Here is a 26,572-nt window from a genome sequence, read left to right as displayed (position 1 = left end):
CATGCCCTTAGCACAGTGTCAGGAAGACAATGAAAGTTATTTTCTGTATCCAACATTGTATCTTAGTCCACGTGAATACTTGCCCTCCACAAACAGACTAAATATTAAGCATGTTTTAATTCTAACAAAATAATTTTGTTTTTCCTATAACTTTATTGCCAAAAACATGTACAGGAAGAACTAAAAAATATAAAAAAGACAATCTATACTATATGCTGGTGTTGTTGGGAAGACAATCATACTGGGATGAAATTTAAGCAAAATTATGCATTAGTTTGTTTTGTAATTTAGATGGTACCTTACCAAGCCTGAGCTACATAGTTCACGGCATTTTCCTTTATGAGCTTTTAGGGCTTCTCAAGAAATACATGAATTTTGTGACACGGTATAGAAGCAAATTGCTCAATGTAGTATATAAGAACACTCAATTAAATTCATTAAAAATCAGGATTGCCTAAAAATTAAATTTTACTTATTACTATAGCTTTCCTCTTAGGAAAAGGTAACTCACAGTAAAGGTCAGAAAAGTTCATTGACTTTTTTGTGTATAGATTTAGTGTTTATTAACATAAAGATTGTTTTTAACATTAGGAATTTAGAAAACCTATCCAACCACAAACCTACCAGATATATATATATTTTAAATTAGCATGAGAATTTCTGTTGGAATGGTTTAAATGAAAGGCAACTTTTTTTTTCCTATTAGGTAAAATATTTACTTGTATTGCTTCTTAAATGCATCTTTAGTTTTAAAAATGAAACAATATATAAGAACAGCTGGTTTATTCTTTTGATTTATTGTAGGTATTAAAAGTTTCTTTTGTGAGATGGCACATAGGCAGGTTTGGTGTTTCCTAACACTATGAATATCTTAAATTGCTTTTGAAAGTTTTATCCACAAAGAAAGAAAAATAAGGGTTTCCTCACAGTTGAAAATAGTTTTTCAAAAAAGGTTAAGAGGAAAAAAATCTAAATACCATCCTTGATAAAGAAATGGAACTTCAAGTTAAAAATACAAATTTAAATGAAGTTTTATAAAATATTAAAAACTAGCTAAAAGTACATGCATAGGCATTTAATCAAGATAAGAGGAACAGCAGTGGAACTTAAATATGATACAATTTATCAACAATAAATAAACATTTCAGTGCAAATAGTGCAGAAAAATTTCTCAAAGATCATAGCAATCATTCTAATCGGTACAAAATCAGTCTCAGTTCTGTATACAATCTATATAGGATATCTGTGAATTTAGCCACTGATGAAATGCCAGTTTGCAAACCATAAATATAAAACAGTGTTTAGTTTTGTGTCCCATTCCTCTCTTGGCAGTTCATGTTTCCAGGAAAATCTAGAAAGAAAACAATAAAAAATACCTCTAATATTTAAGAAGATAAATATGTATCTCTTTACATTATCTTCCAATTAAGATTTGCCCACAGTGGCTCCCAGGCAAGATGGCTGAATAGGAACAGCTCCAGTCTGCAGCTCCCAGGGAGACCAACAGAGAAGGCAGGTGATTTCTGCATTTCCAACTGAGATACCTGGTTCATCTCACTGGGACTGGTTAGACAGTGGCTGTAGCCCACGGAGGGTGAGCAGAAGCAGGGTGGGGTGTTGCCTCACCCGATAAGTGCAAGGGGTTAGGGAACTACCTCCCCTAGCCAAGGGAAGCCTTGAGGGACTGTGCTACCCAGCCCAGATACTACGCTTTTTCCACGGTCTTCGCAACCCACAGACCAGGAGATTCCCTCAGGTGCCTACACCACCAGGGCCCCGGGTTTCAGCCACAAAACTAGGTGGCCGTTTGGCCAGACATCGAGCTAGCTGCAGGAATTTTTTTTTTTTTGTACTGCCTGGAACGCCAGCGAGACAGAACCCTTCACTCTCCTGGAAAGGGGGCTGATGCCAGGGAGCCAAATGGTCTTGCTCAGCGGATCCCACCCCTATGGAGTATAGCAAGCTAAGATCCACTGGCTTGAAATTTTCACTGCCAGCATAGCAGTCTGAAGTCGACCTGGGATGCTGGAGCTTGGTGGGGGGAGGGGCGTCCACCATTAATGAGGTTTGAGTAGTCTGTTTTCCCCTCACAGTGTAAACAAAGCCTCCGGGAAGTTTGGACTGGGCAAAGCCCACCTCAGCTCCACAAAGCCACTGTAGCCAGACTGCCTCTCTAGATTCCTCCTCTCTGGGCAGGGCATCTCTGAAAGAAAGGCAGAGGCCCCAGTCAGGGGCTTATAGATAAAACTCCCATCTCCCTGCAACAGAGCACCTGGGGGAAGGGGTGGCTGTGGGGGCAGCTTGCACACACTTAAACGTTCCTGCCTGCCGGCTCTGAAGAGAGCAGCGGATCACCCAGCACCACGCTCTAGCTCTGCTAAGGGACAGACTGCCTCCTCAAGTGGTTCTCTGACCACCGTGCCTCCTGACAGGCAGACACCTCCCAGCAGGGGTTGACAGACAGCTCATACAGGAGAGCTCTGGCTGGCACTTTGCAGGTGCCCCTCTGGGACAAAGCTTCCAGAGGAAGGAGCAGGCAGCAATCTTTGCTGTTCTGCAGCCTCCGCTGGTGACACCCAGGAAAACAGGATCTGGAGTAGACCCCCAGCAAACTCCAGCAGACCTGCAGAAGAGGGGCTTGTTAGAAAGACAACTAACAGAAAGCAATAGCATCAACATCAACAAAAATGACGACCATGCAAAAATTCCATCCGTAGGTTACCAACAACAAAGAACAAAGGTAGATAAATCCATGAAGATGAGGAAAAACCAGTGCAAAAAGGCTGAAAATTCAAAAAACCAGAAAGCCTCTTCTCCTCCAAAGGATCACAACTCCTAGCCAGCAAGGGAACAAAACTGGACTGAGAATGAGTTTGATGAATTGACAGAAGTAGGCTTCAGAAGGTGGGTAATAAACTCCTTAGAGCTAAAGGAGCATGTTCTAACTCAATGCAAGGAAGCTAAGAACCTTGATAAAAGGTTAGAAGAATTGCTAACTAGACTAATCAGTTTAGAGAAGAACATAAATAAATGACCTACCTGATGGAACTGAAAAACACAGCACGAGAACTTCATGAAGCATACATAGTATCAACAGCCAAATCGATCAAGCAGAAGAAAGGATATCAGAGACTGAAGATCAATTTTATGAAAAAAAGCGTGAAGACAAGATTAGAGAAAAAAGAAGAAAAAGGAACAAACAAAGCCTCCAAGAAACATGGGACTATGTGAAAAGACAAAACCTATGTTTGATTGGTGTACCTGAAAGTGACAGAGAGACTGGAACCAAGTTGGAAAACACACTTCAGGATATCCAGGAGAACTTCCCCAACCTAGCAAGACAGCCCAACATTCAAATTCAGAAAATACAGAGAAAACCACAAAGATACTCCTTGAGAAGAGCAAACCCAAGACATAATTGTCAGATTTACCAAGGTTGAAATGAAGGAAAAAATGTTAAAGGCAGCCAGAGAAAAAGGTTGGGTTACCCACAAAGGGAAGCCCATCAGACTAACAGTGGATCTCTCTGCAGAAACCCTATAAGCCAGAAGAGAATAGGGGCCAATATTCAACATTCTTAAAGAATTTTCAACCAATAATTTCATATCCAGCCAAACTAAGCTTCATAAGTGGAGAAGAAATAAAATCCTTTACGGACAAGCAAATGCTGAGGGATTCTGTCACCACCAGGACTGCCTTACAAGAGCTCCTGAAGGAAGCACTAAACATGGAAAGGAATAACTGGTACCAGCCACTGCAAAATCAAACCAAAATGTAAAGACCATTGATACTATGAAGAAACTGTATCAACTAATGGGCAAAATAACAAGCTAGCATCATAATGACAGGATCAAATTCACACATAACAATATTAACCTTAAACGGGCTAAATGCCCCAATTAAAAGGCACAGACTGGCAAATGATACAGAGTCAAGATCCATCAGTATGCTGTATTCAGGAAACCCATTTCATGTGCAAAGACACACACAGGCTTAAAATAAAGGGATGGAGGAAGATTTACCAAGCAAATGGAAAGTAAAAAAAAGCAGGGGTTGCAATCCTGGTCTCTGATAAAACAGAGTTTAAACCAAGAAAAACCAAAAAAGACAAAGAAGGGCATTACATAATGGTAAAGGCATCAATGTAAGAAGAGCTAACTATCCTAAATATATATGCACCCAATACAGGAGCACCCAGATTCATAAAGCAAGTTCTTAGAGACCTCAAAGAGACTTAGACTCCCACACAATAATAGTGGGAGACTTTAACACCCCACTGTCAATATTAGATCAACGAGACAGAAAATTAACAAGGATATTCAGGACTTGAACTGAGTTCTGGACCAAACGGAACTAATAGACATCTACAGAACTATCCACCCATAATCAACAGAATATACCTTCTTCTCAGCACCACATAGCACTTATTCTAAAATTGGCCACATAATTGGAAGTAAAACACTCCTCAGCAAATGCAAAAGAATGGAAATCATAACAGTCTCCCAGACCACATTGCAATCAAATTAGAATTCAGGATTAAGAACTCACTCAAAACCACACAACTACATGGAAACTGAACAACCTGCTCCTCGATGACTACTTGGTAAATAATGAAATGAAGACAGAAATAAATAAGTTCTTTGAAACCAATGAGAACAAAGACACAATGTACCAGAATCTCTGGGACAGAGCAAAACTGTGTTTAGAGGGAAATTTATAGCACTAAATGCCCACAGGAGAAAGCGGTAAAAATCTAAAATCAACACCCTAACATCACAATTAAAAGAACTAGAGAAGCAAGAGCAAACAAATTCAAAAGCTAGCAGAAGACAAGAAATAACCAAGATCAGAGCAGAACTTAAAGAGACAGAGACACGAAAAACCCTTCAAAAAAAAAAAAAAATCAATGAATCCAGCAGCTGTTTTGAAAAGATTAACAAAATAGACCACTAGCCAGACTAAAAAAGAAGAGAGAAGAATCAAATAGACAAAATAAAAAATGATAAAGGGGAGATCGTATGGGCATGGTGGCTCACACCTGTAATCCCAGCACTTTGGGAGGCTGAGGTGGGTGGATCACCTGAGGTCAGGAGTTCAAGACTAGCCTGGCCAACATGGTGAAACCCCATCTCTACTAAAAATACAAAAATTAGCCAGGTGTGATGGCACATGCCTATAATCCCAGCTACTTGGGAGGCTGAGGCAGAGAACTGCTTAAACCTGGGAGGCGGAGGCTGCAGTGAGCCAAGATCATACCAATGCACTCCAGCCTGGGCAACAGAATGAGAGTCCATCACAAAACAACAACAAAAAAAAGATCACCACCGATCCCACAGAAATACAACCTACCATCAGAGAATACTATAAACACCTTTACACAAACTAGAAAATCTAGAAGAAATGGATAAATTCCTGGACACATACATCCTCCAAACCAGGAAGAAGTCAAATCCCTGAATAGACCAATAACAAGTTCTGAAACCGAGGCACTAATAGCTCACCAACCAAAAAAAGCCTGGTACCAGACTGATTCATAGCCAAATTCTACCAGAGGTACAAAGAGAAGCTGGTACCATTCCTTCTAAAACTATTCCAAACAACAGAGAAAGAGGGACTCCTCCCTAACTGATTGTATGAGGCCAGCATCATCCTGATACCAAAACCTGGCTAAGACACAACAACAAAAGAAAATTCCAGGCCAATATCCCTGATGAACATCAATGCAAAAATCCTCATTAATGTACTGGCAAACTGAATCCAGCAGCGCATTAAAAAGCTTATCCGCCATGATCAAGTTGGCTTCATCCCTGGGATGCAAGGCTGGTTCAACATACGCAAATCAGTAAACGTAATCCATGACATAAACAGAGCCAATGACAAAAACCACAATTATCTCATAGATGCAGAAAAGGCCTTCGATAAAATTCAACACCTCTTCATGCTAAAAACACTCAATAAACTAGGTAATGATGGAATGTATCTGAAAATAATAAGAGCTATTTATGGCAAACCCACAGCCAATGTCATACTGAATGGGCAAAAGCTGGAAGCATTGCCTTTGAAAACTGGCACAAGACAACTCCTATTCAACATAGTACTCGAAGTTCTGGCCAGTGCAATCAGGCAAGAAAAAGAAATAAAGGTATTCAAATAGGAAAAGAGGAAGTCAATTTTTCTCTGTTTGCAGATGACCTGATTGTATATTTAGGAAACTCCACTGTCTCAGCCCAAAACCTCCTTAAGCTGATAAGCAACTTCAGCAAGGTCTCAGGATACAAAATCAATGTGCAAAAATCACAAGCATTCCTATACACCAATAATAGACAAACAGCCAAATCATGAGTGAACTCCCATTCACAATTGCTTCAAAGAGAATAAAATACCTAGGAATCCAACTTACAAGGGATATGAAGGACCTCTTCAAGGAGAACTACAAACCACTGCTCAAGGAAATAAGAGAGGACACAAACAAATGGAAAAACATTCCATGCTCAGGGATAGAAAGAATCAATATCGTGGTAACGGCCATACTGACCAAAGTAATTTATAGATTCTATGCTGTTCCCATCGAGCTACCATTGAATTTCTTCACAGAACTAGAAAAAATACTTTAAATTTTCTATGGAACCAAGAAAGAGCCCATATATCCAAGACAATCCTCAGCGAAAAGAACAAAGCTGGCGGCAGGCATCATGCTACCTGACTTCAAACTATACTACAAGACTACAGTAACCAAAAGAGCACGGTACTGGTACCAAAACAGACATACAGACCAATGGAACAGAACAGAGGCCTCAGAAATAACACCACACATCTACAACCATCTGATCTTTGACAAACCTGACAAAAGCAATGAGGGAAGGATTCCCTATTTAATAAATGGTGTTGGGAAAACTGGCTAGCCATACGCAGAAAACTAAAAATGGACCCCTTCCTAACCTTATACAAAAATTAACTCAAGATGGATTAAAGATTTAAATGTTAAGACCTAAAACCATAAAAACCCTAGAAGAAAACCTAGGCAATACCATTCAGGACATGGGCATGGGCAAAGACTTCATGTCTAAAACACAAAAAAACAATGGCAACAAAAGCCAAAATGGACAAATGAGATCTAATAAAACTAAAGACGTTATGCACAGCAAAGAAACTACCATCAGAATCAACAGGCCACCTACAGAATGGGGAAAATTTCTGGAATCTATCCATCTGACAAAGGGCTAATATCCAGAATCTACAAGGAACTTAAATTTACAAGAAAAATACAACCCCATCAAAAAGTGGGCTAAGGATATGAACAGTTTCATAAGAAGACATTTATGCAGCCAACCAACATGAAAAAAAGCTCATCATCACTGGTCACTAGAGACATGCAAATCAAAACCACAACGAGATACCATGTCACACCAGTTAGAATGGCAATTATTAAAAAGTTAGGAAACAACAGATGCTGGAGAGGATGTGGAGAAATAGGAACACCTTTACACTGTTGGTGGGAGTGTAAATTAGTTCAACCATTATGGAAGACCAGTGTGGCGATTCCTCAAGGATCTAGAACTAGAAATACCATTTGACCCAGATCCCACTACTGGGTATATACCCAAAGGATTATAAACCATTCTCCTATAAAGGCGCATGCACACGTATGTTTATTGCAGCACTATTCACAATAGCAAAGACTTGGAACCAACCCAAATGCTCATCAATGATAGAATGGATAAAGAAAATGTGGCACATATACACCATGGAATACTATGCAGCCATAAAAAAGAATGAGTTCATGTCCTTTGCAGGGACATAGACGAAGCTGGAAACCATCATTCTCAGGAAACTAACACGGGAACAGAAAACCAACTAATGCATGTTCTCACTCATAAGTGGGAATTGAACAATGAGAACATATGGGCACAAGGAGGGAACATCACACACTGGAGCCTGTTGGGGAGTTGGGGGCAAGGGGAGGAATAGCATTAGAAGAAATACGTAATGTCGATGACAGGTTGATGGGTGCAGCAAACCATCATGGCACATGTATACCTATGTAAAAAACCTGTACATTCTGCACATGTATCCCAGAACTTAAAGCATAATAATAATAAAAAAGATTTTCCTATAAAATAACTTGACTATGAGGGAATAGAGGTAAGGAACGGATTTGAGTATGTTCATATAAATGAGCAACTACTCTGTGTCTACTTCTTCTTAAGCTGGCAGATATGCAAAGTTGGTATCAAAAATCAGCCCCTACCCTTAAGGAATTTATAGTATGATTTGGAAAGTAACACATAAAACAATTCATTGTGAGCACTAATGTTACAAGGAGCAGAAATAGTTTACTGGACATGAGAAATGCCTGTCATTTCTTTTCCTGTACCCTAGTCCCTGTTTTAGGGAACCTCTCATGCTCTCTTCTCATAATCCACTCCCTCAGCCCAGTCGACTGGGCAGAGGACCACAGGATACCAATTTCCAGGCCAAACTGACTACAGTAGGATGGATAGCTTGCCCATACTGGGTCACTCTTCCAGGGAATGTTCTAGAACTCCAGGGACTCTTGTTTATCTCCATTGGCTGTCTGAACTGTCAGATGATATAATCAGGAATACGTGAAGGGCTAGTAAGAAAAAAGAATTTTTTTTTTTTGAGACAGAGTCTTGCTCTGTCACCCAGGCTGGAGTGCAGTGGCGTGATCTCGGCTCACTGCAAGGTCTGCCTCCCAGGTTCATGCCATTCTCCTGCCTCAGCCTCCCGAGTAGCTGAGACTACAGGTGCCTGCCACCATACCCGGCTAATATTTTTTTGTATTTTTAGTAGAGACGGGGTTTCACTGTGTTAGCCAGAATGGTCTCGATCTCTTGACCTTGTGATCCACCCGCCTCGGCCTCCCAAAGTGCTGGGATTACAGGCATGAGCCACTGCGCTCGGCCAGAAAAAATTTTAAAAAAGAATAGAGATGCAGAAATAAGAAACAACCAAACAAGCAGCCTCAAAAAAGGTGTGAGAAGAGCTGTTTTGGTCACTGAGTGGCTGTTTTCCGTCTCAGGTGACTGTACTTTCCTTCATTTTTCCTCTATGATAAATCCCTGTCCTATCAAATAACATAAGCTTTTACTTAAGTTTGTTGGGGTGGGAACTATTCTTGCAAACAAATCATTCCTAAAACAAAACAGATGCAGAGGAAAAGGAAAGGCATCTTAACATCAGGTACAAGCACGGCCAAAGATACCGTGGTAGAAGAAAGAATGTGCCATGTAAGACAACGCAATGTAAGGGGAAAATGCAAAGTTAAAATGGATGATCTGAAATATATGCAAGATTATGGAAATCTTAAAAGCAGAGGAATTTGGCATGGATACTGTCATTACTAGCGATTAATTACAGGTTCTGGAGTAGAGCAAATTTTATCATAAAAGTGGTATTTTAGGAAGATCATTCTATCAGTGCTGCATAGGAAGAGAACCCTCAAGTCATGGGGACAGGTGAATTATTAGAGTAATCGTGGTGTGGGATAGAAAAAGAGACTGGCTGGAAGTTCACTTTAAAGGAAGAAATGACAAAGGAGCCTTCTGAGAAATGTTAGCCACATGATAAGGTATACTCTACACACCAGGTGAGAGAAAGGAACTGACTATAACTTACAATTCTATATTAGCAGCTAATGTTAAAAAAACTCATTCATGCCAAGATCACAGAAAATATCCAAAAGATTTCTACTAGTTATATGTTTATATTATGCTTATTATATAATACAAAACATTCTATGTTACATAGCACAGTAACTATAATGACAGAATTATGCTTAAGGCTAATGAACAGGCACCGTTAACAACATGTCTATTTAAAGACCACTGATGCAATCACCTTGAGACTCAAACTTGAAATACAATTTACCTATAGTGGAGCATGAAATTGGCTGTGCATTGCTATCGCCTGCTGAAGTTTCTCTTCCTTGGCTCTTCTACAGTGGCAAATCTAGAAAATAAATTTTTGAAAATACCAGTCACTTTTACAAAGATATGCCTACTACTTTATTTCCAACAGTATGACAGGAATCTTTTAACTTGTTGGCATTATTTTATGTTTTGAATGTTGAAGATAGCTAATAATCTAATAGCTAAAATTATCAAATTATGAGCAAATTCATTTCATTAGCACTAATGTTACAAGGAGCAGATAATACTTTGAATGGGACATGAGACATGCCTGTCATCTTCTTTCCTGCACCCCAGTCCCTGTTTTAGGGAACCTCTCATGCTCCCTTCTCATAATCCACTCCCTCAGCCCAGTCGACTGGGCAGAGGACCACATGACACCAATTCATTTTGAATTAGGTAGTAATCTAATAATTGAATGTTGAAGATAGCTAAAGTTGACGACAGCTAAGAATTTAACAACCAAAAAAACAAAAAAACGCTCTTGCTTGGAAGACAGCCTTCGCCTACAAGCTTCTAGAATGTAAAAAACACTGATCCTTTATATCAATTATCTAACTTTAAATATCTGTGTTTAAAAAATATGGACATAAATTCTGCTACTGTTAACCAGGAAGATTAACAGATACAAGCTTCAAGGCACAGTTACATAGCATTAAAGAATAATGGAGCAGAAATCAATGCCTTACTAACACTATAACCATAAGTAAGTCACTAACATCTCTGAACTTCAATTTCCTCTCATGAAAAATGGGAATGATAAAATCCACCCCATCTGCCTTAACAGGAGTGAGTGTGTGTGAGAGTGTGTGTGTGTGTGTGTGTGTGTGTGTGTATGTCTCACAGATGTTTCATAAAGTTTACTAACAAAATACTATTTTTAAAATGTGATTATTTCAGACAAATTAGGTAAATATTTTGGACTGTATTAAAAGGCAAGAAACTATTAAGCAGACTTTTTTGGATTTGTCTTTAAATACAACAGAAATATCAGAACCGAACAGAAACTGTTTCTCAATTTTAAAAAATGTATTCTATAATCCCTGTACGTTATTCTTTCTTTCAACAAGTGGTAAAACAAGTCATTGAGGAGTCTATTTCAACTATTAGGACTAGATTTATCAGCTGTAATACAGAATGATACAGATACTACCATTTCTGAAACAACTATTTGATTTACCTGCTTGTATATTCAGAAAAAGCAAGTCTAAAGTGATAGGAAGATGCTGCTATTATTCTCAAGAGGCTTTTCAGGTTCCTCTCACAGCACTCAAAACTCCAGTTCAGTAATGTGCTAATGTTTTTCACTCATGAATATGCTAAAGTAATTTGATACTATGCTGTCAAAAAAAAAATTTTTTTTTTTCCAGATCAGCACAAAGTTTATTAGCAATTTCTGCTCAGAAGAGCCCCCTTCTGACCAGGACTGTTCCTCTGACATACCAGACAGGAAATAGCCACACGTACAGGCCCTCACTCTCATTTATATCTCAAGTCACATCAAAAGGACATCTTAGAGCAATGGCAGTTGCCCCCCTGGGGTTCCCTGGGAATAGCTAAGGTGTGTGGCTGTCCAGGGTCCTATGACAGACCTTCAAAGTTTTAAGTTCCAGGAACCTGGTTTTTGCCCAAGTCCACACCCAAGGAATAGAAACCTTCCTTTCAGGTAAATAATATATTGTACAAAAAAAGGGGGATGATATCATAATAGAGAAATAGCTAAGACCCAGTGCTTCTCCTCCTCTATAAAAATACCATACTTTATCCAATACTTGTCCTCAACTGACGAGTATTACATACTGTTCTCTTTTCCATGAAGCTACTGAGAAAATCATCTATTTCCATCTTTCCCTCCAAGAAGTCTTCTGCAATATTATCAGATTCTTCCTCAGCTTCGTGTGCAGCTACTTTCAATCTTGCCTGAAGGGCACTTGCACTACAGCTCTGAAAAAGAAAATCAGGCACTACTTTAATTTATGATACTCACAAGAACTCCTCACAGGGAAAGGAAGTAAGGTAGTGGTATGGAGAGGCAATTTATTATATGCCCTATATAGCCTCTTTTTGAGAAAATCTGCTGTCTTATAATGCCCCACCCAGGTCCTTAGCTTTTGGATAGGGGTAGACACCTAACTCAAGAGAAACTAATCTATTGGCTGCAAACTATTAAATGAGAGAAACTGGGAAAATCCTTGTTCTCTCCTAAGGATTTACGAATTAAATCACTGTGGTAGATATATGCTAAGGAGACGCTCCACTAATGACCTCACCTCCTGGTATTCCTGCCCTTGCATAATCCCACCATTGAGTGTGGGCTGAACCTGACGACTCATTTCAATAGAATAAGGCAAAAATGATGGGATTAAATTTCACTAAAGCAGTGAAAGACTGGTAAACAGAAAACTGTAAGACACAGCTATAAGAAATTGAAGACATAAATTACTGGAAGACATCCCATGTTTATGGGTTGAAAGATTTAATATTCTTAAGAAGACATTACTAATCAAAGCAACCTATAGACTCAATGCAATCCCTTTCAAAATCTCAATGGCATTTTTTGCAAAAATAGAAAAACCCATCCTAAAATTCATACGGAATCTCAAGAGACCCCAAATAGCCAAAACAATCTTAAAGATGATTGATAGTTCCTCATGTCAAGTTACTACGAAGTTACAGTAATCAAAACTGTGGTACTGGCATAAAAACATAAAGAACAATGGAACAGAACAGACAGCCCAGAAATAAACCCTCACACATATGGCCAAATGATTTTCAACCAGGGAGCCCAGTCCAGTTAATGGGGAAAGGAGTCTTTTCAACAAATGGTGCTGGAAAAAACTGGATTATCGACAGGCAAAGGAACAAAGTTGGACTCTTACCTTACTTAAATACAAAATTGATTCCAAATGGATCAAAGACCTAAATCTAGGCACTAAAATGATTTTTTAATAATAGCTATCCTGCTTGACGTGGTGGCTCATGCCTGTAATCCCAGCACTGTGGGAGCCTGAGGCAGGCAGATGGCTTGAGCCTGGGAGTTCATGACCAGGCTGGGCAACATAGCGAGACCCCGTCTCTACAAAAAATACAAAAATTAGCCAGGTGTGGTGGCACGCACCTGTAGCCTTGGCTACTTGGGAGGATGAGTTGGGAGGATCGCTTGAGCCTGGGAGGTCAAGGCTGCAGTGAGCTGTAACTGCGGCACTGCACTCCAGCCTGGGTGACAGAGTAAGAAAAAAAAAATAATGGCCATGCTAATGCATGTGGCGTAGTATCTCTTTGTGACTCATCATAAATAAAAATGAACTGTAATGCACCATTTTCTCATTGCCCTTGCCAAAACTGGTTATCTATCTTCACAAATATGGCTCACATGGATGTTTTATTTGGCTTTTTAAAAAATTACAGTAAAGCTGAACATATTTTCCAAAGTTTCCAGTTATTTATTCATTAAATATTTATTGAGTACCTATTATGTGCCAAACACTGAACCAGATATTAGGTGTACAGTAGAAATGAAACAGAACAGATTCCTCCATCACGGAACCAATGGTCTAATGAAGTGGTTTCCATATATAAGAGCGTAGAAGATTCATCATCCCCAGAAAATTTTGACTGAGAACATCTAGAAAGAAGCCTAGGAATCATTGTTTTGTGTGTGTGTGTGTGTCTTTTTTTTAAGTGTTTGAAGAGTCACTTCCAGCAATTCTTATATGAATGTTTAAGGATCAGAATAACTGTTAAAGCAGAATCTTTATTGGACATTTATATTTCTCCTTTTGTCAGTTTCCTGTTGTTTCCTTTTCCAATAGACCATTGGCATTAGTATTTGTTGTATAGGCTAAAAATATCTGTACCCTTTTTTTAACTTCAATTTTGATTTCATGATTTTTTAATATATCTGAGTTTTCAATCTGTAGAGGTAAATATGTCGAGTTTTTCCTTTATGCTCATATCTGTTTTATTATGCTCAGAAAGGCTTTTCCCACCATAATCTTAAAGAAAAAATCCTAGAAGCTAGTTGACGTTTTATGGTTTCCACTGAAGCAGTTGATCTGTAATAAACTTTCTGTATATTGTATGATACAATGATCTAACCTTTTTCTAAATGGATACTAAATAACCAATTTTATAATTTATTGAATCCTCAATTTTTTCCAACTGATTATTCACATACACAAGTCTATTTTTGAACTACATAGTCTGTTCCATAGAAATAATTTTCTCTTCCTATAAAACTACTATACTGTTTTAAATAATGAGGATTTACAGTGTATTCTGATACTGGGAAAGGGAGTTTTTTTCATTTTTTCTTTTTGTTCAAGCTCTTCCTGACTACCCATCTGAAAAATAAAGTTTCAGATGAACTTTAGAATAAACCTGTTAAGATAAAAAAAAAATATTCTTGGCATTTTGATAAGAACTGTATTCAATTTCTAAGTTATTTTGGGGAGACTGAAATCTTTTTAATACTGGATCTTTCATTCAATGAATATTCTATGCTGCTCTAAATAGTCTTAGAAAATACAAAACTCAACTCTTCTTTTATGGCATTCAATAAAGTTTCCTAACTTACTTCATTGGGTTTACTTCTAAGTACTTTACAATTTTGTTCCTATGGTAAATGAGTTGTTTTCTGTACTTCATTTTGCAGTAGTATTGCTGGAGCAAACAGGAAAAAATTTCTCAGTTCTCTAGAATTTTTGATTGTTTATTTTTGGTCAACAACTGTTTCATTTCTTCTTTTTATGTTATACCACTTTTTTTTGGTCTTGCAGTACTCAAAACCTCCCAAACAACGTTAAACAGCAGTGATCATGAGGCATTACTCTCTTATTCCTAACATTAATGGGATCCTAGAAATGTGTAGTAATTGTGAGGTTTACTGCTGGTTTCTAGTATTCTTTTTCAAATAAGAAATTTCTATTTTTAGTTTACTAAGAGTTTGTATAAAGAATGATGTTGAGTACTATGAAAGCTTCTTCAACATTTACTAAGGTCCAATATATATCTAACAGTACTTCAGTTGAGTCTCACAGATTTTCTGTGAAGGAGGACTGCTTAGGTTAGACTCCTAACTAATGTTTCTACTTGTATGACCTCAAGAAATTTATTTAATCTCCCTGTGCCTCAGTTTCCCTATCTGTAAAATGTAAAATGGGAAAAAGTAACAATACCTGTTTCATAGGATTTGGTGTAATAATGGCCCAATATACGTAAATAGCTTCATGCGGTGCAAGACATATTAATTGCTCAATGTTAGCTATTATTTCTTTATTCTGACAAATGACCATATTATCTGAAATTCATTATAAATTTATATTCTAAATTTTACAGGAAATAGAATATTAACTATGAGGTTGTTATTGGTATGATACAAAGATTATGTCCTCTGTTTCCTTTTCAAAGATTCCTTTTTTTCAGAAATATAGGTTGAATTTTATAAAATTCTTTTGATTTTCACATAACTGGATTTCTAGCATGAAACTTATTTGTAGCAGATAATACTATATATTTTTCATGTATTATTCTTTTTAATTTGCGAACTTTTCATTTAAGGTATTTGTAGATAAGCTTACAAGTGAGTCGAAAGTTTTTGTTGTTATTGCTAGGTTTCACTACAAGTGTTACAATGGTTTCATAACTTACCCAGAAAAGTTATGTGTCAGGGCCTGTCATAATTTTCTGTTTTAGAAACAAATACGCTCTTATAGGAGCACAAATAATGTATGATGCCTCATCACTGAGAGCTGTTCATCCACATTTAAAGGTATCATGTCTTATAAGGTCAGATACCTCATAAATGGTTTCTGATGATAATGAAAGTGAGATCAGGACTCATGCACATAAGATTAAAAAAAAAATCTATGGCAAAGGGAAAAAACTAAACAGTCTTACCTCACTAAGTTCATGCTGCCTTTGCATCTTCTTTTCGAAAGTGGACTTCATCTGTGTAAGTAATTCATACTAAAAGAGAAAATGAAAAGGATGTTTTATTCTATTTTTAAATTATATAAATTTCTTCAAAATTATCACTAACTCACCTTATCTAAAACAGTTTGTCTTTTGGCTTCCAAGATGGGCTCCAAAAGGAGATTTTTTCCTGTAAGATAAATCTCTAGTTTACTTCTAGGTAAAGATGAGATTTTTTTCAGGAAATGTGCGCTCAGGAGAGGGAAAACATACTTGCTAGTTCCTCAATACTTTTTACTAAGTCATCTTTGTCGGTAATAATTTGTTTTAGTTGAGGCAAAGTCAGAAACTGTTCTAGTAATACCTCCTCTTGTTCATTCATATCTGTGAGTTGTGACACACTAGAAACACAAAAGAAAAAATGTTAATAAATATCAGACATCGAGTTTTTCTCCATGACAACTATTTACAATTTTTCAGCTTTAGTTAGTTGATAGGGTTCTAAATAATTTTTACATATACACCTAAGGCTGCCAGTTTTAACCTTAAAATCAAATAAAACATCAACCACAATGGAACATACAGCAGTCTGTAATATATTCTTGACAGAATCTGTCAAAGTAAATTTTGGTCCAATGGATATATCGATATATCTACTTTCTTTAAAAATCACAACCGTGGGGAAGTGTTCACAGTTATACAGTGACCTGAAATTAAAAATAAAGTCAACTTAAAGTCAATGTATGAAACTAAGGAGCTTATTCAGCTTAGGTTTCTTAAAATAGGACAGCAGTAATATAGTTAAGTATTTTTTTCTTGTTCTTAATTCTGTTTAACTTAATTGCTTGAGAATATCACCTATTTCTTAAATTTCCCTGATAGGAACCAGACTTACTGATATGTAAAATTTAAGCTATTTATTTCTTCCAAGCATAATGTTGAACACACTAGTACTATAGTAAATTCAGACAAGTACAAGTTCACAGACAAGGTAGCATGAGAAGAATTTCTTCCTAGTCATTTCATCGTATGTATTGATAAGAGGGAAACAGAGCTGAAAAGAGGCCAGAGTAGTTACTGTAACATTTTGGCTTTTTCCTCTAGTCAGCTTTAGACCAGGTCAGTGCATGATTCCAAGGATGTGTTGGCCAAAATGTAGCCAGTAAAATCTCCCAAGACTCTACAAGATAAACAGTCTCTGGTAGTGTATAATGTCAGTTACTGTAGGACCAGTAAGACACGGCGCATAAGCAGTCACAACAACTCCGTTTTAACCTCTGTGACTAGTTAGCTTACAGATGTGTGGCTGTCACAGTAAGAGTTATAGATATGTTTATGTGTGTTTATGTATATGTGTGTACAGATATTCATAAAATATTTAAAGAAAAGAAATAATGGAGGGCTAAACCAAAAACAAAAATGGGTATCTGTAGGGTGAAAGAACTAGGTGGAGCAGATATGGATGGAAGCAAAACTTTTCTGAACGTATCTTAGTTTTGACTATGGAGCCATATAAAAACGTTGGATAATTTAAAAATAAAGAAGAAAAGAAAAAGCAGTCTTTAAGATTCAGGGAAAATGGACTGCTTTGAAAATAAATAAACCTGTATATTCTAAGTTATATCAACACCCAGAGAAAAATTATTTGAAGAGATTAAAAAAAACAACAGTATATTCTGGCATGTCATATCCTAAAGACAACAGAACTGTAAAAAACAAAAACAAAAATTTAACCTGCATTCAATAATCTTAGTAACAATACTGGTATTGTTATTTTGGAAAAGAACAAGCACCCTTCAGAGAAATGGCTGACTCTAGGTCTGGGAGAAGAAATGTTCATGATGAGCTCACAGCATCTTCACTTTGCCAAAAACGATACAGAAGGCAACTTGAGTTTCTCACCCATCAGAGCAACTTTTGGAGACGGATAGTGCAGCAACTCATTATTGTGAAAGGTGATAATATAAGGGGAAAAATTTAAGCATTTTTCTTGGTCCTGTATGAAGTATATTTCAGTATAACTAAATATGTAGTTGATTAAGTCAAGTTCTTCATAGAGTAATTCTGGTTAATAAATTCTGGTAGTAATGATAAAATCATTAAATCATATTTACGACCCTTGCTATATTAATGATGGTCAATGATTTCAGGTGCTTTAACTGATATAATCTTAATGTCACTAAAAAAAGGGCAACCAGACCTCACTGCTGCCTCATAGGATGTAAAAAGAAGCATGCACTAATTATGACTTAAGTATTGGCAAAAGAATTGAACCTTGTCTACTTCTAGCCACCAGCAGCATAAACTATGGGAAACAGAGAAACATCTTCAATGGTACCACAAGGAGGCACTAAGGAAAAAACAGGATATGGAAAATTTTATAGGACAAATAACCAATTTAATAAACACACACTATGTCTAATATACACGCATGGATGTATGTACAGGGACATGTATTTATTCCCATATTTGTGTACATGTATACCAACATATGTAAATACACATATGTATATGTCTAAGTGTGTGTGTGTGTGTGTGTGTGTGTGTATAAAAGAGAAAAGTTGGGGAGAAATGGTTCATTATTAAAAGGAACTTAAGAGATCCACTATCCAAACGCAATAGGTGGAACTTGTTTTGAATCCTGATTCAAACAAACTGCCCACAAAAATATTAATTATTAAGACACTGGAGAAATAAGGTAATATTAAAGAATTACCATTAATTGTGTTAGGTATGATGATGATGGTGACTGGGGTTATGGTTAAAAGAAAAGGAAAGAAAATCCTTACCTGGTAGAAAAATTTACTGAAGAATTGATGGGTTAAAAAGGATGTATTATCTGGGATTTGCTTTAGAATAATGGTGACTCATACCTACAGCCCTCCAAGAAGGCTGGATAGAAGAGGCATGAAGCATGGTGAGCAAAAGGGTTTATAGCTGTTGTTGCCACATGATGGATACGTGGCGGCTCATTATACTAGTTTCTTCACCTTTTTTGTATTTTTGATGTTTTCATAACAATTATTTAAAAAAAATTTAAAGCAAAAAAGATAATCTTATTAAATGAGAACTCCTACCTTATGGGGTTATTGTGAGCATTACAATGCATATTAACCTTTAATGTATGCAGTATATTGTAAATATTCATTATTATTACAGAAGACAATAAATCACTATTTCCTTAAAATGACTGTAAAACACTGGTGCAAATAAATTTAAACTCTTTTTAAACTATAGAATTTCTCATGGGTACTTGGCTGTACATCTTTGATGAGATATATCCTAAAGACAAAAAGGACTGCAAAAAAATAAAGAAAAAGTCTAACTGCATTCAGTAGTCTTATTAGTAATAAGAGCCTTATGAGTATCATGAACTCTCAATGGGGGTATAAAGGGTGCAGTGCTTCCCAAAATTGAAAGGCAAAAAACCATTTTCTTCATGAAACATTTTAGAGAAGCAAAGTTCCATGAAAAATGGCACCTTAAATTTGATTATAAACTTTTCTGCTATAAATTTGAAAAAAAGTTTGGATCTGTAAAAACACCTAATACTTTATAACTTTATTTCTCTATATGTAAAGTTTATCTACTAAGGGAACAATGGAAGATCTAAAATAGGCCAAGATATATTTTGAAATTGTCAGGAATAATGTATTCAAATATATTTTTCAAAGAATGCAGGCCACATGAGAGAAAGGATTTTGTTATCTTGGTAACTATTATATCATTATAAAAATCCCTGAGTATGTACCAGTCACTCAATAAATGTAACCTATAGGACCTAAAACTGATTTTTAAATCCCACTAAGGCAACTACAATACTGTTTAGGATTAGTGAAAATTTTAAACTTTAATTTATATGGATATGAAATAATGATCTGGTTTATGCTTACAAATAAAATAGACAATGTGACCAACTTTACTTTCCAGGTTTACCTTAGTTCTGAGAGTTCTGGAAATGCATCAGGGACATCTGGCATCTTGTAACCAAAACCATTTTGGCTTGTCTAAAGAAAAGTTTTAAATGATATTAAATTTCAGCCATTATTTTTGACTGCTCTCAATTACTAATAAACGTAATCTTTAATGTACTATATCCCATAACTGTTTGCATTATCATATTTTCATCTTCACATCTCACACTGCCTTAGTCTCCCGTTCTTCCTTCAGTCTGTCTTCTTTTCAGCGTCGTATACATAGGATTACTTTTTTTTTTTGGTGAGGGCCATGTGAGTACCTGTGTTAGGTAGAGAACTGGTAGTTCTCTTTCTTGTCTAAGTACATGGCTGTAGATTTGGTATATATGAATATGTTTCTCTCAAGTGAAAGGCATTAAATATAGAAAAGCAATAATTTATCAACAGTCTGATTAGTTACATGCCTCAGTCATATGAGACGGTAGGGTAGATGAGCAACCGAGTAGCCACTGTTTGAATATATATGACTTTTTATCCTTGAGGACCCTTGAAAAGTCCTCTTGTAATTTTGTTCACACTACTAACTGTAATTTGTTCATAACACTCATTAACACAATAAATGAAAGGTTTTGGAAAAACCAAGTCCACTTAGGTCTGTATCTTCTAAATGATTATAAACTCTGAAATTAGTAATGTTGGATATACTATGGTTTTATACTTGAGTAATGCTATGGGTGATATTCACTGAGGGTTTTAATTGAAAGGTTTTATACCCCTTTAAATGTTTCATGCCCTAAGTATTAGTCTCTCCCTCAGTAACATTCCACATAGCAACAGTTACCAGCTTAAGAATATACAAGCTTTTAAACCAATGGAACACTCGAAGCCCTCAGCGTGTGTTAGCAGACCCATCATAATGTGACACCTGCTGCTCCCACATGATCATTCTTCTGCCTTTGCCCACACCCTATATGGGAGCCAGAGAGATCTACTATAGGCAGCTTCACAAAAATGCCACCCGGTTTCTACCTCAATGTCTTTGACAATGTTACTGCCTCTCAAAGAATGCCTTATGTATCCCCTTGTTATTCTGGCAAATTAATAATGATCTTTCAAAATCTGGCCTCAAGCATAAATGCATGCATTTGTTTAGCTGCCTCATTTTTAAAGAGTACCCACTATATTCATCAGTATATTTGAGGCACTAAGAAAGTGGTGAAAAAAACCAGAATCACAATTTTTGTAAAGGCAACCTACTAGTTCTACCTTGGTCCCTAGGAGCACTGACCATTCCCGTAACTGTGTCTCTACCAAAACTCTGTCCCTTCTACTACACTAGAATTAGAAGCTCCATATTTAAAATTATTATTTGTTGGTTACCTGTTACTTGAATTAAAAAATGTGATTTAATCTTTTCATATTTTGTGTCTAACTTATTATCTGGCACACAGAGGCATGTAATAAAGGTGTGTTGATTGAATGAATGTTTCAGTGGCACAAAATATAGATAACTGACGATACCAACCGGTATTGAAGCATCCACTGTGGGAATGGGTAATGGCAGATTTGAAAGGACACCAAATGAAGGAGCGGCAGGCTTGGCTGTGGTATGACTTGTTGTTGAAGAAGAAACAGTGTCAGCAACAGATAAAGAAGTGATACTCCTGTTTGCTTCTTGTGGAGGATATGGAGGAAGAAATGGAAAACCCTGAGAAGCATAAGGAGACATCCCACTTGGGTTACTGTATAGACTGAAAAGAAAAAGAGAAGATCATTACATTAGATTTTATGGATAAAACATGTCAAATTGTTTCTAAATTGTTCTAAATAACAAAGGTCAAGTACTATATAGATGAAATGTTATAATGGCAGGTGATATTTATTAAATTACATAATGGAATTAAATATTATACAAAGTGGTAAAATATGACCCCACCCCCCCCAAAAAAAAAGAATTGTAGAATTGTGGTTTCTACAAAGAAGATGATGAGTGCTTTAGAAAGCATGCAATTCAACTGGATGGAGTAGAAGTGGATAGACAGGCCATTTTTGAGTTTTCAGCACTCCACTGGTATCAATCAGTATCTCCATAGAGGGAATGCAGAGCAATATTTAATCCAGGACATTTATTCAAGTAGAGGCTAACAGCTTTCTCTGTATTTGTCAAAATCTGACTGAAAGTCAAGACTGCTTTTCTAGAAAATTTCGAAGTAAAATTAAGTATGCAGATGAGCTTCTAAAATGTTGAAATATTAAAAACAGATGCATATATAAACATGCATGTATATTAGAGTCACACAGCATTATGTACTTTGGATTCAATCACAGAACAATATAGTCAGTATTTATTTTTGCAAGATAACAAATATTTTACATTTAACATTTTTTCCCCTTAGCAAATTTTAGAGAGAACCAGATCATTATATTACTCTAAAAAGCATTAGAGTAATTCAGACCTAGATGCAGACTGAGAATCATCTAAATACAATATATGAATAATACAGTGAGTTTATATGGATCAGGCACTCTAGTGTAAAGGATAAGGGACTTACAGTTATGTTTTAAATATTAATGTAATGCTACTAAAATGCTTCCCTTTACATTGAAAAATGTTTCAAAATGTATTAATTTTTTATGAGAGTACTATTATTTCATTTAATGACATAACCTGAGTTGGAAACTTTGTGGGAAGAAAACATTTTTTTTTAAATGTATATGAATGACACTAAAATGTATATGGAAAAATAAGCCAGAGTAGAAAGAAAAAAAGCCTGAAAAAGGAAGGTACAGAAATATTAGTCCTTTGATAAAGCAAAACAAATTATAAAACCCTAATACATGCCTGTAATCCTAGCACTTTGGGAGGCTGAGGCAGGTGGATCATGAGGTCAGGGGATCGAGACCATCCTGGCTAACACGGTGAAACCCCATCTCTACTAAAAATACAAAAAATTAGCTGGGCGTAGTGGTGGGCGCCTGTAGTCCCAGCTACTCGGGAGGCTGAGGCAGGAGGATGGCATGAACCAGGGAGGCCGAGCTTGCAGTGAGCTGAGATTGCGCCACTGCACTCCAGCCTGGGGAAAATAGGGATTGTATAGGAACAGAAACTGGTACAAGTACTCTGGAGGGCAATTTTGCAGCATTTGTCAAAACTACAAATGTGCATTACACTTCTAGAATTTATCCAACAAATAAGCTCACATTTGGGTAAAATATTATTTTAAAGATTATTTACTGGAGCAGCACTGAGGGCAATGAAGTAGGATGGGCTTTTGAGGGAAGATTAGAAAACATGAAAATATCTCTCAGGCTTGCTAAAGACATTATAATACACCCATAAAACAAATAGTTTGTGGCTATAAGGAATAATGAGGAAGTGTCTTAGTACTAACATGAAAAACTTTCCAAAACCGTATCATTTAGTGACCCCCTCCACCAAAAAAAAAAAAAAAAAAAAAAAGGAAGGGCAAAATATGCTACCATTCATATAAAAAAGGGGGAAAATACAATACTATATATATTTTCTTGTAGATGAATAAAACAGCTCAGGAATTATATATACACAAACCCAAACAAATAACTTTAGATGCTAATGAGGAAAAAAAATTAAGCTGCAAGGGAAAAAGAAGTGACACGGAGATTTTCACTCTATACTCCTTTATACTTCTTGAATTTTGAGCCAGGTGAATATATGACCCCTAGAAAAAATTAAGTTTTCTAATCAGCTTGTTCATTTCAAACGATGGCTCATCTTTATCTTAAAATTACTTTTATCTGAAGGAATTAGTGATATGTATGTGAATATAACAAGCTATTTAGAAACAATAAAACCAACATGAGAGAGTATTTGTAATATCCTTGAATTTAAATCAATAATTCTGACCCAATCTGCTTTATTTTGAACTCAGTAGCACGTACAACCCACAAAATAATCTAAGAAATGCATCAAACTTGATTTTTCATAATGGTACTATATCCCGGAACTTATCTGAAATGAAAACAAGTAAACTTGTCGGTTTGTATTTTCAAATAAGGTAAATGAGTTTATATCCAACCCTATTACTAAAGAAGATAGAAGCATGGGTTTTGAATACATTTTTTATCTGAAAATAAGGACTCAGGACTCTAGAACATAGAAAACAGGAAGAAGAAGATGAGGGGGAGAGGGCTGAAGTACCTGCAAGTGGAATGCTGCTATGACAACAACAACAACAAAAATCTAAAGTGTGGGAGTAGCTTTGGGACCAAGCAGAGCTATAGGCTGGAAGTCCCCTCAGAAGATCATGAAGGTCTAATGGGCCTCAAAGAGGCTGTTAGGAGGAGCCTGGTGGGCCTTTGAGCAGATGGTCATTGGAAGGATAACTTTTTATTAGTGGATAGTTTACCAATACTGCTGCATGCAATAATATGGAAAACAGAAAATGTACCTAGTGAATTGGATGATCTAGCTAAGGAGATTTCCAGGCAGTGCGGATGGTGCCACCTGATTTCTAGCTGGCTGTAGTAAAATGTGAGGAGAGAGAGAAATTAAAGAACTGCTAAATATGAAAGATGAGATTTCCTGGATTTGAAAATAAATTTATCTCTCATTCCTAGCTTCCCTAAGATTCTCAAATTAAGAAACACCTCTAAAAGCAAAGTTCAAACCCAGCATGGGCTAGAAGATCCTTTGTTAACACCTCTGAATAGCCAAGGCAGAGCCTCAGAGTGCTGTCGAGTAAGAAAAACAGCCACTTAGGGCTTCAAAGAATCTTAAAGACATTGTCTCTCAGCAGCCTCACTGGAAGCCCAATAGCTTATTTGGCAGAGCTTAGTGGGTGGTGCTTTTGTTTAATGAAATGAATGAAAAATGGATTCATAAGAAATCATAAGCATTTTTTTTTTTGAGACGGAGTCTTGCTCTGTCGCCCAGGCTGGAGTGCAGTGGTGTGATCTCAGCTCACCGCAAGCTCTTTCTTCCTCCCGGGTTCACGCCATTCTCCTGCCTCAGCCTTCCGAGTAGCTGGGACTACAGGTGCCCACGACCACGCCCAGCTAACTTTTTTTTATTTTTAGTAGAGACGAGGTTTCACCGTGTTAGCCAGGATGGTCTCGATCTCCTGACCTCGTGATCCGCCTGCCTCGGCCTCCCAAAGTGCTGGGATTACAGGCTCGAGCCACCGCGCCCAGCCAATCATAAGCATGTTAAAGGAATTGTGTCATCTTGGGTCTACAAGGGACAGAGAAAGTACCAAATGAAAAAGAGGCTAACAGACCCTTAATTTCTACAGGCAGGAAGCAGGCTGAAAAAACTATGCACTTGGAAACAAGGGCTACATTTTACAGAAAGGAATTATGACACAGAAGGCAGAACCAAGAAACGAAAATTACTCTATGAAGAATCATTTCCATTAACTAAGTCTTAATAAAAAAAACAATGTGCCCAATTGGATTTCAGTACTGTTATGAACCAGTGGCTCCTGTGTGCTTCCTACTTCCTCTCTTTTGGAATCTATAGTGGTTACCCGAGGCTTGTTCTACCATTGTACAGTGGGTGTGTGAGGGGCAGATACCTTGTCTCTTTAATTCCGTTGTCTTCAGATCAAGAGGAATTGTTCTTCAGGAACACAAGTGAGAAACCTCATCTGTACTTGAATCTGATTTAGATGAAAGAACACAAGCCTGATTCTATAATATGATGAACTCTGCAAGTTCTTGGGGAAAGGGGAGTGTGCCTATTCACATATAGGAAAGAGGTGAATTCTTACGGCTAGGAGGAAGAATGTGACCGACTTTATTTTCCAAAATGGCCACAACCAGATTTCCAGTCCCATATGCACTTCTTGAACTTTGCTACCCCATCGAGAAATGAAGTCTACTTTCCCTCCCCTTTCAATCTGGGTGGATCTAGGTGACTAACTTTAGAAAATGCAGCAGAAATGATGCTGAATAACATTCAGGACTAAACCAAAAAAGATAATACAGCTTCCACTTGGTTGGAATGCTCTCTCTCTTGGGATCCTGACCCTCAGATCTCACCCCTGCCACGCAGTGAGGAAGCACAGGTCACATGGAGATGCCACATATAGATGTATCAGCACTGAAGTCTAACCATTAAGCCAACATTAACTGCCAGACGACACCAGGTAATGCAAAAAGTGGAGCAAAAATGAGTTATCGCCACTGGTCCCTAACCAAATGGTAGATTCTTATAAAAACATAAATGTCATTATTTCAACCAAAAGTTTTTAGGGTAATCTGTTATTCATCTGATATAGTTTGGATGTTTTCCCCTTTAAATCTCATACCGAATTGCAATCCCCAATGTTGGAGGTGGGGCCTGCTGGCAGGTGACTGGATCATGGGGGTGTATTTCTCATGAATACTTTAATGCCATCCTCTTGGTGCTGTCCTTGCCATAGTGAGTTCTCATGAGATCTGACTGTTTAAAAGGGTGTGGTACCTCCCCCACTCCTCACTCTTGCTCTCATCATGTAATGTGCCTGCACCCGCTTTACCTTCTACCGGGAGTAAAAGCTCCTCAGATGCCAAGCAGATGACAATGTCATGCTTCTTGTATAGCCAGCAGAACCCTGAGCCAATTAAACCTCTTTTCTTTATATATTACCCAGTCTCAGGTATTCCTTTATAGCAATGCAAGAACAAGACTAAAACAGTATCTTTAGTACGAGAACATGACTTTATTCAGGAAGCTACTGGAAGGCAGTAAACCAAGAAACTAGGAAATGGCCTGAGAAAGGGAAAAATGAAATCTAAGAAATGGAGAAACCAATACAAGAAAGTGGCAAAGGGAAAATCCCAGGATGACAA

General features: G+C 37.1%; 1 protein-coding gene across 28 annotated transcripts in view; it reads right to left on the bottom strand.

Annotated features, from left to right (window-relative positions):
* Positions 1 to 26,572, bottom strand: part of VPS37A (VPS37A subunit of ESCRT-I) — a 56,293-nt gene that overhangs the window by 6,870 nt on the left and 22,851 nt on the right. For 10 of the 28 annotated variants that reach the window (XR_010159220.1, XR_001720049.3, XR_010159217.1 and 7 more), the window contains 7 exons: positions 21,288 to 21,513; positions 19,782 to 19,852; positions 16,119 to 16,246; positions 15,977 to 16,035; positions 15,831 to 15,899; positions 11,733 to 11,876; positions 9,892 to 9,972 (listed from right to left, as the gene is read on the bottom strand). Coding sequence is in view for 23 of the 28 variants with exons in the window: in XM_063816177.1 (XP_063672247.1) it covers positions 9,892 to 9,972; positions 11,733 to 11,876; positions 15,831 to 15,899; positions 15,977 to 16,035; positions 16,119 to 16,246; positions 19,782 to 19,852; positions 21,288 to 21,513 (778 nt within the window). In the remaining 5 variants the exon portion in view is untranslated. Of the gene's footprint in view, positions 1 to 778; positions 2,624 to 9,891; positions 9,973 to 11,732; positions 11,877 to 15,830; positions 15,900 to 15,976; positions 16,036 to 16,118; positions 16,247 to 19,781; positions 19,853 to 21,287; positions 21,514 to 26,572 lie in introns of those variants that run through there. The other 18 variants (XM_009454859.5, XM_528291.9, XM_009454860.5 and 15 more) reach the window with 6 other exon arrangements.

Source organism: Pan troglodytes, chromosome 7 (genome assembly GCF_028858775.2).
Source record: "Pan troglodytes isolate AG18354 chromosome 7, NHGRI_mPanTro3-v2.0_pri, whole genome shotgun sequence".
Lineage (NCBI taxonomy): Eukaryota > Metazoa > Chordata > Mammalia > Primates > Hominidae > Pan > Pan troglodytes.
The sequence above is the reverse complement of the archived record's forward strand: the minus strand, read 5'-3'. Positions and strand labels throughout refer to the sequence as shown.